This window comes from Sorex araneus, chromosome 5, assembly GCF_027595985.1.
Source record: "Sorex araneus isolate mSorAra2 chromosome 5, mSorAra2.pri, whole genome shotgun sequence".
Lineage (NCBI taxonomy): Eukaryota > Metazoa > Chordata > Mammalia > Eulipotyphla > Soricidae > Sorex > Sorex araneus.
In genome coordinates, this window is record NC_073306.1 from 84056657 (window position 1) to 84068956 (window position 12300).

General features: G+C 48.3%; 1 protein-coding gene across 1 annotated transcript; it reads right to left on the reverse strand.

The window, feature by feature from the left end:
- Positions 1–4194: 4194 nt before the first annotated feature.
- TSACC (TSSK6 activating cochaperone) lies at positions 4195–12176 on the reverse strand. Its single transcript, XM_055140373.1, has 4 exons — positions 12093–12176; positions 11040–11093; positions 5412–5534; positions 4195–4419 (listed from the first exon to the last, which is right to left on the reverse strand). Exons 2-4 carry the CDS (start codon positions 11068–11070, stop codon positions 4202–4204), a joined length of 372 nt encoding a protein of 123 aa, XP_054996348.1. The 5' UTR covers positions 11071–11093; positions 12093–12176; the 3' UTR covers positions 4195–4201.
- Between the last annotated feature and the right edge of the window lie 124 nt (positions 12177–12300).

Genomic DNA, 12300 nt, shown 5'->3' on the forward strand with positions numbered 1-12300 from the left:
CGCCCCCCGTACACATTGTTCAACTGGGTGCGGCCGGTTCCCCAGACTCCACATGGGTCAAGCCCCCAACTGGCTTGAAGCCCTCCATGGGCTGGCCTTGCTCCTCCTGGACTCATCGAGAGTCTTCCCTGCCCCACTTGGGGCCCCAGGGGCCTGCCTCCAGCAGGCCACTCTCGCCCTAAGACCTCTGGGTCAGCCACCCTTGGCCTAGCCTGTAGTGGTGGAGAGATTCTCCATGGTTTTCTTTTGTGTGCCAAGAGATGTCAGAGTCCTAGCCCTCCCCTCCTGCCTCTCGGACCTTCTGATAGAATCTGAGGGACTGGGGAGCTTACTCCCCGCAGACATCCTTCTCAGGGCCCCTAGCTGTGACCAGCTCCCCTGCTGCCTGGCCTGGGCGATGCCAGGCTTTCCCTTCCCAGTTACCAGTTTCCAGCTGAGACCAGTTGGTGCCTGGAGAGGGGCAGGGGAAGACATGTCTGTGGTCATACTGGCCCAGTCTGGCGAGGCTGTGTCTAGGGACCAGGCTTGCAAGCTTGGGTTGCTGAGTAACTCAGGCTTGCTTAAAGCTGCTCTCAGCTGGGATCACCTCCTCCCTTACTTCTCCCTGCTCTCTTTTAATTTTTTGGGGGGAGAGTGGGTCTAATTGCTTGATAACAAGAAACATTTCTTGAAAAGACTCTTTCACAAGGCCATGATAAACAGAAGAACTTTTCATTCACTTATCATGTACTGTTTGTGCCCCTACACATCAAGTGGCTCTGTCCCCACCCGTGGAATAATTGCAGAGCAGAGCTGAGACAGAGATGTGGTGTCTCTTCCTGGGCTTAAGGGTGGGCACTGGAATGGCCCCTGCCTCATAGTCAAGTTCCTGTGGGTCCTGTGAGTTTGGGGTCGCTTCCTGAGCAGTAAAGTTTGAAAGATGGAAAAGAACGAAAGGCTAAGGTGTGACCTGGAAGGGACAGGGTCAAAGGTTTGAGTCCCCACTCTGTCCCAAGGAAGGTATGGACAAGCTTTTGTTCTGTCCCCAATCCACCACGTATTGAGGGATAACATACAAACTTTTCAGGTCTGAAAGGACCATTCGGTCCCTTGCTCTCCATTCTTCCTGTGACTGGCCATAGGATACCCCCGCTACATGCTAGGAACAGAGCATAACTGGCTCATCTAGCCTGAATCTAGCAAGTCCCACGAGTGTCTCATGAACACTTCGGTGTGGGGACCACAGTGGACAGTGCTCAGAGGCATTGAATCTGGGCCTTCCATCTGCATGCCTGCCCTTGAATCCCCTCCCTGGCCTTGTTCCATTAACTTCTAAGAATTTGACTAGGGCCCCTTAGCAGAAAAGATCCAGGAAGAATTCAGGGCACTAGCTGTAGCTCCAGGAATGGGCACAGCAATGAGTGATCAAGGGCACTGGGGATTGGGGGGGCAAGAAGCATATGCTCAACCCAGCTTCTCTTCTTCAGTCCTCAAGGTGTCCTTTACACCAAACCACGAGACCACACTCCATCTGCTCCAGCAGGGAAGTCAGCTTTGGGCTCACTGACTTCCTTCTGGCAGGTGACCTGGGCAGGATCTCCCAGACAGCCCCATGCTTTCCTCTGGGTCTACTTCAAAATAGAAGAATTCACTTGGTGGAGAAGGGACTGTGGGGGTGTCCCACATTAAACTCCTGACTCCGGCCCTTCAGCCCACCTCCCCGGCTGGGAGGGACTTCTCGAAGATATTTCTCTTCTCCAGGAAAAGAGCAGCAAGTGGAAAGGGGAGAACCAAAGGAGACAGGACAGTAGAGAAGGCACTTGCCTCGTATGTGACTGACCCAGGTTTGGTCCCCAGCATCACAAGGTCCCCGGAGCCCTGCAGGAATGATGACTGAGTGCAGAGCCAGGAGTAAGCCCTAAGCTACATTAGCATGTATACAACATTATCCTTCTCACTTCATCTTTACATTAAATAGCTACTTAAGTATTTCCTTTCAGCAGTCATTTAAAGATGCAGCAGAGGGGCCAGAGCGATAGCACAGCGGGTAAGGCGTTTGCCTTGCACGTGGCCGACCTGGGTTCGACCCCCAGCATCCCATATGGTCCCCCAAGCACCGCATTGCTGGGTGTGACCCAAAAAGCAGAAAGAAAGAAAGAAAGAAAGAAAGAAAGAAAGAAAGAAAGAAAGAAAGAAAGAAAGAAAGAAAGAAAGAAAGAAAGAAAGAAAGAAAGAAAGGAAGGAAGATGCAGTAGAGGGCCGGAAAGAGAGTACAGTTGGGAAGACACTTGCCTCCAGTGCTACTGACCTAGTACTGCATAGGGTCCCCACCCCCCTGCCCCTAGCCCTCCAGGAGAGATCTCTGAGCACAGAGCCAGGGGTAAGCCCTGAGCAATGCCAGGTGTAGCCCCACCCCACACCCACTGAAATGTTTCCTGAGACCACATAGAAACCCACTTTCTAAATTCCACAATACCATTTAATTCAATTTGCTATGTTACATTCATCCTCTTATTTTCTTATTGATGCCTTTGGTGAATGGAATAATTCACTACTAAATAGTTTATGGACACCACAATTGAAGTTCATCATATGCTTTTTGGGGGGTGTGGGGGGAGTGGGGCACAATCAGCAGTGTTCAAGCGCTCAGGAGTAACCCCTGTTGGTGCTCAGGGAGCACGCAAACATTGTCTGTCCCAGACCTCCAGAACACTATAGGATAACATGTGTTCTTTCACTCAGCGTCAAGTTTGTGAGACTGCTCATGTCGCCTCAATCAGTAGTTTCTTCTTGGTTGTTGAACGGGGTACTGAATTTCCTAAGCATAATCATTTATGCTGTTGTATGGGAGGGGGTCACACCTGGTGGTGCTCAGGGCTTACTTCTGGCTCTGCAATCAGGGATCACTCCTGGCAGAGTCCAGGGGACCATCTGGGGTGCTGGGGATTGAACCCCGGCCAGCTATGAGTGACAAGGCAAGTGCCCAACCTGCAGCACTATCATTCCAGTACCAGGTCTCTCAGCTCTTTAAGCTCTTTTTTTTTCTTTTTTGGGTCACACTCAGTGATGCTCAGGGGTTATTCCTGGCTCTGCAACTCAGAAATTACTCCTGGCAGTGCTCAGGGGACCATACAGGATGCTGGGAATCGAACCCGGGTCGGCCGCGTGCAAGGCAAACGCCCTACCCGCTGTGCTATAGTTCCAGCCCATCTCTCAGTTCTTAAAGTTCTAGTCTCCTTCCACAAAACAAATATTTTGCGTGGAGTATTTCTCTGAGCCTACTGGTATCTCACTGCTCTGTGAAAACTTCCCATGGTTCAAGTGCCTCCCATAAAATCTGAGTTACTGGGGCCGGAGCAATAGTACAGCGGGTAGGGCGTTTGCCTTGCACGCGGCCGACCCAGGTTCGATTCCCAGCATCTCATATGGTCCCCCGAGCACCGCCAGGAGTAATTCCTGAATGCAGAGCCAGGAGTAACCCCTGAGCATTGCTGGGTGTGACCCAAAAAGAAAAAAAAATCCGAGCTTCTAAAGGCCGCTGTCAGAGCAGCTCCCCAGAGAACTGCCTATCCTTCTGCCCTGCTAACATTCTACCTCACAACCTATTTTCTGCAAGGGAAAATATTTCTCCTCCTAGTTTCTGTGACTTAATTTCCTACTCTGGAGTTTTAATCCTCACCTTCCAGGTGATAGGAACCACCTGTTTCTGCCATCCCATCTTTCCTCTATACCAAGTGCCTCAGAAGGTGGCTACCTCTTGCAAGATGCCAAGTTATACCCCAACCTAGCGTCCCCCGACCTCTAGAACCCACCAGGGTAATACAATTAATCACCTGTCTTATCCACTTTGTGAAATGGTAAGTCCCACAAAACTGTCTCACCCAGAGTCTGTACCCCAAGCATCTGGTGTGCAATAAGCAACGGGTAATCCAACCATATGTAGAACAGAGATGTCCAAAACCTACTAATGTGGGGTGTTTGGGTTGTTTTTTTGGTTTGTTTGGAGTTCATACTTAGTGGTGCTCAGAATTTTCTCCTGGTTCTGTGCTCAGGGATCACTCCTAGTGGTGCTCAAGGGATCTTATGGGGTGCCGAGGATCAAATCTGGGTTGGCCACATGCCAGCAATAAGCATATCTTCTATCCTCTCAGCCCCTTTACAAGGTTTTGTTGGAGAAAGTCGAGGGAGAAAAAGAAACATACACATAACTTTATTCCACAATTCATTTACTGAATTGGGGCAGGTGCCTTAACAACAGACAGCGAGTTAAAGCTGGGAGAGCTGCATTCTTGCTTTCCTTCCCAGGAGCCAGTTGGGCCATGGATGCTTGTAAAGTTTCCAGAATAGCCAGCTGCTGCTGGGCGAGCTGGGTCTGAAGCTGCAGATTGGCATACATACGTTCTAGGAGTCCAAGGCATTCCCTGGGTTTTTGGTCAATTTCTGAAGGAAGAGCCACACAGGTGTGAAGGGAACAAAAAGAGGTTCTATAATGATACTGAAGTTGGAAGGGCTCTAACAAGGTGATCCCCACATCTGCCCAGGTACCTGTGCTCAGCTGTCCCCTTCTATGAGCAGCCCCATGACCACCCAATTTTAATTTGAAACCAATCACTGGAACTCATTACCAACCAATTTTCCCACAGAAGGATACAAAACAAAAATTCAGGGGCTGGAGCAATAGGACAGTGGGTAGGGCTTTTGCCTTGCATGCGGCCGACCCGGGTTTGATTCCCAGCATCCCATATGGTCCCCTGCGCACCGCCAGGGGTAATTCCTGAGTGCAGAGCCACAGGAACAACTCCTGCGCATCGCCAGGTGTGACCCAAAAGGAAAAAAAAAATTCAAAGAAACAAAAACTGAGCTAAAAATTAGTGTAGGGGCCTGAGCGATAGTATAGCGGGCAGGACATTTGCCTTGCAAGCGGCTGATCCAGGTTCGATCCCGGCATCCCATATGGTCCCCCAAGCACTGCCAGGAGCAATTCCTGAGTGCAGAGCCAGGAGCAACCCTGAGCATCACTGGGTTAAAAAAAAAAATTAGTGTATGTCCTTCCCTGGTAACTTTTTTTTTAATCTAGTGAGCAATATTGCTGGTAAACAAGCAATGCCATTTTCACTTCAATTCTATCTAACCTACTAAAGGTGCTAACTAGCAAAAAAAAATCAAAATCTGGTAGAATTATTAGTGGAGTAGATGTAAGGTAGAGCACCAAGTAAATTAATTCATGTAATTGGTCATCTTAAATTTTGCCTGCTGAAAAGGTCTCCAGTCAAAACAGTTCACAGGATGGCTTTTAGGGTAGGAAACTAGCAGATAAGAGGAAGTCCCCAGCCAGCTGGCGCTCTCACTCCACTCCCTCACCTACACTCCAGACAAGCGGCAGGACAGCAGGGATCTCATGCACAGGCATGTGGCCTCTGGGAAATGCTTACCTGAGGGCAGCTGTGTTGCCTGGATGTTCAGAAAAGGTGCTGGTGGGGAACTTGCTTGAAGATTAATAAAGCTGGGAGAAGGCTTAGCTGGACAGAGAGGTACAGCATTACCATCCTCATTGGCTGAAATGAAAAATCAGAAGCAACTAAGTTTGAGCTCACTGCACAAGTGGCCTTTCCTAATGAGAGCCCTGCGTCTGGAGGGGATGGCAGGTACCTAGGCGGTGCCATGACTATCTTCAAAGAACGTTACACAGCAAACGGAACAGGGAAGACAAGCAGGCGTGGGATGGGGTAAAATCTGATTCGCTTATATTTTACAGGTGCTCATAAAAATGAGTTCCTCCTCACATATTATATAATGTACTAAATGTTTTCCTTTTTTTTTTTCTTTGCACTTTTTGGGTCACACCCAACAATGCTCAGGGGTTCCTCCTGGCTCTGCACTCAGGAATTACTCCTGGTGGTGCTCGGGGGACCATATGGGATGCTGGGAATCAAACCCAGGTTGGCCGCGTGCAAGGCAAATGCCCTACCTGCTGTGCTATCGCTCCAGCCCCATGTTCTCTTATCTTAAAGCAACTAGATGCCGGGGTATATGGAAGATATCAAGGACACAGTTGCTTCAGAGCTTAATAACTAGTTAAGGAGACAGATCATATACTGATATAACAGCGATAGGATAACATAAGGACATAAACAATGAGTTTATGAGTTTATGGTCAGAGTAAAGAGAAGGCCTTCTGGGGCCAGGACAGTAGTACAGCAAGCAGAGCACTTGCCTTGCACATGGCAGACCCAGGTTCAATCCCTCACATTCCACACCCTGCGGTGCTCAGGGCTGATTTCTGGCTTTAGTTTCAGGATCATTACTGCAAGGGCTCATCTGGAGGGGACTATCTGATGTACTATGGACAGACACTTATCCCTCTGTCTCTCTGACCCCTCTTTCTTAACTTTTTTTTTGTGTGTGTGATGCTGGAGATGGAACCACAAATGTAAGGCAAGTGTTCTGCTGCTAAGTATACTCTGGTCTGTAACTCCTTTTACTTGCACATGGCTGAAATGAGTTTGATTTACAGCACCCCATATGATCCGGAGCACCACCAGGAGCGATTTTTTTTTCTTTTTGGGTCACACCCGGCGATGCACAGAGTTACTTCTGGTTCTACACTCAGGAATTACTCCTGGCGGTGCTCAGGGGACCATATGGGATGCTGGGATTCGAACCCGGGTTGGCTGCATGCAAGGCAAATGCCCTACCCGCTGTGCTATAGCTCCAGCCCCCAGGAGCGATTCTTTAGTGGAGAGCCAGAAGCAAGCCCTGAGGCATTGTTGGGTATACACCCTCCCCCCCACAAAATTTTTTTGATTAGAGGGAACACTGAATGCAGAAGCTGCTAGGATAAGAGTACATATTTGGAAGTGCGGGTTTGAGCCACAGCCAGAAGTGCTCAGGCTTCCTTGTTGTCCAGAAGGGTTTAGAAGAAAAGGCAACAGCAAAGTAGACAGCAGAAGATCAAAAGGCAGAACAAGGCCAGAGAGATCATATAGGGGTTAAGGCGCTTGCCTTGCACCCTGTCAACCCCAGTAGGAATCCCTAAACCTAGGGCTGGAAAGATGGGATGGAATGGGAAACACTTGCCGTGCATGAAGCTGAGACAGTTCTAATCTCCAGCTTCATATATGGTATCCTGAGCATCCGACCCCAGGGGTCACTCCTGAACCCTTCTACCCTCCCTCTTTCACACAAAAAGGCCTGGACTATGAATGTTCAGAATTCACTGTCAGTGAGATTCTTTTCTTTTTTTTTTTCTTTTTGGGTCACACCCAGCGATGCTCAGGGGTTACTCCTGGCTTTGCACTCAGGAATTACTCCTGGCAGTGCTTGGGGGACCATATGGGATGCCGGGGATCGAACCTGGGTCGGCCGCGTGCAAGGCAAACGCCCTACCCGCTGTGCTATCGCTCCGGCCCCTGTCAGTGAGATCCTTAACCAGGACAGAAAAGTGGAATTCCAGCATTCATTCCCCTTCTGTAAGTATGTGTGAGATATCTGAGGGTTTGCAATGTGCAGGTGATTGAAAACAGCACAGAGAGCCAAACAGATGTGCCCTGCTATCATGGGACTGACAATCATTGAGCGATCAAACTTAGATACACTCCTAACGTGCTAGAAGAGTGCCCATCTGCAAGGTAGAGAAGGAATCTGGTCTCAGTAATGGTTTAAAGTATAAAAGATTAAGGCCTCTGAATGAAAAACAATCCTGTCGGCAAAGGTGACAAGAAGAAAGAGGTCTTGTTCTACTTTGGGGGGCTGGGGGAGATTTGAGCCATACTCAGGGGTGCTCAGGGCTTACTCCTGGCTTTGTGTTCAGGGATTAGTCCTGGAAGAGCTTAGAGGGAGACTCTATGTGATACCAGGGTTCAAACCTGGGTCAGGCATGTAAAAGACAAATACCTTACTCTCTACACTATCTCCCCGGCCCAAATGTCTTATTTTTCTTCTCCTTTACTCAAAGTGTAACAAAGAAATGGTCAGCTAAGGGAAAGAATGCCCAGACATGGAGCTTTCTGCATAGAAATTCACTAAGCCAGGGCTGGAGCGATAGTACAGCGGGTAGGGCATTTCTCTTGCACGCAGCTGACCAGGGTTCAATCCCTGGCATCCCATAGTGTCCCCCAAGTACCGCCAGGAGTAATTCCTGAGTGCAGAGCCAGGAATAACCCCCCAGGAATAACCCCTGAGCATTGCTGGGTGTGACTCACCCCCCCAAAAAAAAAATTCACTAAGCCTATCAAAATGAAAATCTGCTTTGTTCTTTGTTCCCAGATAGTTACACTTGGTGAGGGAATTTTTTTTTAACTCTGTGAATTTCCAAGCCTTATCAAAATCTTCTCTGTTCTTTCTTTTCTTCAAAATCACTCTGCTCCATTTGATGATTCTTGAAGAGCGGTAGATAAGTAGACAGAAGCTGAAACTAAGGTCTCAAGATTCTTCTCACTACTTAAAAAAATATTTAGGCTCAAGACACAGTAAAATGGCTGCTTTGCATGTAGCAAATCCTGATTTGACCCCTAGAACCGCACAGGATTTTCAGTCCTATCAAGATTGATCCCTAGCACAGAATCAGGAGTAAGCCCTGAATACTGCCAGGAATGGGTCTCAAAAAAAAAAAAAAAATTAATGTATTTATCTCCCCACAAATGTACTTCTAAATAGTTCTAAATAATTTGAGACCTTTGTAGGTATTTAAAGATGCATTTTCTTCTGGGCCATTAAGGTTTGAAGAATACTTTATACACAAACTATAGGAAATGAACCATATTTCAGACTCAATAATACCTAAAAGAGTATGAAAATTGGGAGCAATCCAAGGAGGTAATATAGAGAAAATACTAATTGATGCTTTACATGCACTGTCTCATATATTTACTTTTTCTTTTTTTTTTCTTTTTGGGTCACACCTGACAATGCACAGGGGTCACTCCTGGCTTTGCACTCAGTAATCACCCTTGGCGGTGCTCAGGGGACCATATGGGATGCTGGGAATCGAACCCGGATTGGCCATGTGCAAGGCAAACACCTACCCGATGTGCTATCACTCCAGCCCAATCTCATGTATTTTCTATGATGACTCTACACAGGAGGTAATATCTTACTCATATTTTGAGAAAACTTAAGATATTCTTTTTTCTTTTTGGGTCACACCTGGCGATGCTCAGGGGTTACTTCTGGCTCTGCACTCAGGAATTACTTCTGGGGGTGCTGGGGGACCATATGGGATGCTGGGAATAGAACCCGGGTCGGCTTCGTGCAAGGCAAATGCCCTACCCGTTGTGCTATTGCTCCAGCCCAAAGACATTTAATGTCCTTAAATATGGACATTTAAGGGGCCAGAGAAATAGGACAGTGGGGAAGGCATGTGCCTCGCACACACATTGTCAATCTGGGTTTGATCCCTATTTTTCTTTTACTATTTCTTTTTTTAGTAAAGAAAGGTAGTGTTGGGGCTGCAGTGATAGTACAGTGGGTAGGGCGTTTGCCTTACATGCGGTTGACCCGAGGTTCAATCCCCAGCATCCCATATGGTCCCCTGATCACTGCCAGGAGTAATTCCTGAGTGCAAAAACAAGAGTAACCCTGGTGCATCGCCAGGTATGACCCAAAAACAAAAAAAAAAAAAAAAGAAAGAAAAAAAAAGGTAGTGTTTTGTTTTGTTTGGAGGGTGGATGGCGGGGATAGGCATACTGTCAGTGCTCAACTCAAGTTTGCCTCGTGCAAGGCAAATGCCCTTCCCGCTGTAGCATGGCTCCAGCCTCAAATAAGGGAGTTTTTATTGAAACTTATTTAGAAATATGTGATAGGAGAGAGAGTACTATGTGTTCAAAAGAAAACATAAGCTTCTCCAGAATGGAAACAAGAAAGCAAAGAATCAAGAGACAAGCTAGCACGATTATGTATTCAAGGGAGAACACGGACCTAAAGAGCAAGCTAGAAAAACCAAAATTTGTTCAAGATACTATAATTAGTATGTGGTAGTGCTGAATTTAAATATGGACCTATAGGGCTGGAAGACAGTACAGGGGGTGTAGGCACTTACTTTACATGTGGCTGACCCCAGTTCAATTCCCAGTACCACACAGGATCCCCCATAGTCAGGAGTGACTCCTGAGCACAGAACCTGGAGTAAGCTCTTAATACTGCTGGGGGTAGCCGCAAAACCAAAAACTATAAAGAAACATGGAGTTGCAGACTCCAAAGTCATGCTTGTTGCCACTGTGTTATGTGACAAGAGCTAGGTCATTTACGTCCAAGCAATGGGCCTCTCAGATAAAATCTCTAAGGGGGGACCAGAGAGAGAAGTAGGCAATAGGATGGTAGCTAGTAGAATGCTTGTCTTGCACACAGCAGACCTCGCTTCCATCTCCAGCACCCCATATGGTTCCTGAGCCTGCCAGGAGTAAGCCCTGAGTACCACCAGGTATGACCCAAAAACAAGAACAAAAAAAAATTTTTTTTTTCAAATCTTTTAAGTGATAGTTCTGGAGTCCCACATCTTCAGGACATCCCTGGACTCCAAATAAGCATCAGTTTACTCTCATCAACACCATATCTAGGGATCCCTGTACATAAAATCCTGTTCTAAATATTGAAGCAATAAGCAGTAAGTAGAATCTTTGCATTCAACACATCATTATTACATCTTCATTGTTTAACAGATTCAGTTCTAGGCACTGGGACTACAGCAATGTGTCCGTTGAGTGGGAAATGTAGAACAAGAATAGTTTCTTGGGCTGGTAGAAAGATTTAAAAAAGGGGCTGGAGTGATAGCACAGCGGGTAGGGCATTTGCCTTGCATGCGGCCGACCCGGTTTGATTCCCAGCATCCAATATGGTCCCATGAGCACCACCAGGGGTAATTCCTGAGTGCAGAGCCAGGAGTAACCCCTGTGCATCGCCAGGTGTGACCCAAAAAGCAAAAAAAAAAAGAAAAAAAATAGATACTTTCCAAAGAACCAAGTAATGGGGGAAAAATACTACCTATAACTGGAATCATTTTCCCAAATGCTGAGCAATTAAGGTCTGGAGTTTAAGGGAGCAGAAGCAGGACCTCCAACACACACCTTTTCTGTTCATAGTAGGATGCTGTTCCATCTGAACACCAATAGATGTGGTACCTGGGGGTGGGGATAAAAAAAGTCATAATACCATGTGATCAACAACCTAGGTGAGTACTTGAGTATCCTGCATTTCACAAAGTCTCTTGGGGCAGGAGATCCAACATAGGGTGTTTGCTTTGCACAAGGTCCCCAAGCTTGGCTAGGAGTGATCCTAAGCATAGAGTCAGGAGTAAGTCTTGAGCACAGCCCGGTATGGCCCCCTCTCCCCAAAAAAAAGCTTATCAAGTCATTTCAAATTGGCAAGAACATCTATTTCCTGTCTAAGCTCACGTGACAGGGCGTGGGGACCAACTAGGATGTCACAAAGGCTTCAACTGTGACTCTATCATATATGTATATTCGATATATCACATAAATACGTATATACATATGTACATCGTCTATATCGCCCGCTGTGCCTGTTTTTGTAATTTTGGAACCAAAAAAAATCGCCTTTAGGACATGCCGACTAGCGGCCCACTGAACCACCCCTTAACTTTTGGGATCTCCCAGGAAAGGTCCATTTACTCTGGGTCCTGACAGTCCTTTTTCCTGCACCATGTTTAAATACAAAACTGACTCCGCACCACCTGTTGAGCGCAGGAAGGCGGGAGCGGGAGGGCGTGGTGCGGGGCCAGGAAACCCCGAAGGACAACAGGGGGACACCGGAGGAAAGGGCTAAGGGTGGGCTGACTCGCTGGCACGGAGCCATCACCCTCCCGTACGGCCCGGCTCTCGGGCAGGTCCCGCACAGTCACCCTGCATAGGCGATCCGCGACCCTTGGGTGCGCCGGGCAGTTCGGGTCCCAAGACTACAAGTCCCGTAAGACCCCGCGTCCGGCCGGGTCTCCCCGCGGCCGCCGCCGAGGTCCCGCCCCCTTATCCTTCCCCGTCACTAAGGCTCGGCCAAAGCGTGGCTACGGTCGTGTCTCGCTGGAACTTCTCGGCCGGACAGGCGCCGGACAGCTCAGTGACCTCACCTGGGTGTTAATCAAAAGCCTCAAGCCCAGCACCCACCCTTGTAGCTCACAGACTCGCGCCGCGCGCTGCGGGCCAACTGCCCGAGCCCGGGCGCCTGCGCACACTGAGCCGCCGCACGCGGCCGGGAGCGGCCGCCCTATTGCGCAAGCGCCTGCGCTGCCCCCCAGGCTCGCCTCGCGTTCTCTCAGTCTAGCTTGCCCTGCCGTTCTTGCGTAGGGGGGCGGGGCCAAAAGTGCCCATTGGC

Coding starts and splice junctions, on each gene's coding strand:
- TSACC (XM_055140373.1), bottom strand. CDS start 11,070: ATGGAACAGCATCCTACTATGAACAGAAAAG. Junction 5,535..11,039: donor TCCTACTATGAACAGAAAAG/GTGTGTGTTGGA, acceptor TTTTCATTTCAG/CCAATGAGGATGGTAATGCT. Junction 4,420..5,411: donor GGCAACACAGCTGCCCTCAG/GTAAGCATTTCC, acceptor CTCTTCCTTCAG/AAATTGACCAAAAACCCAGG.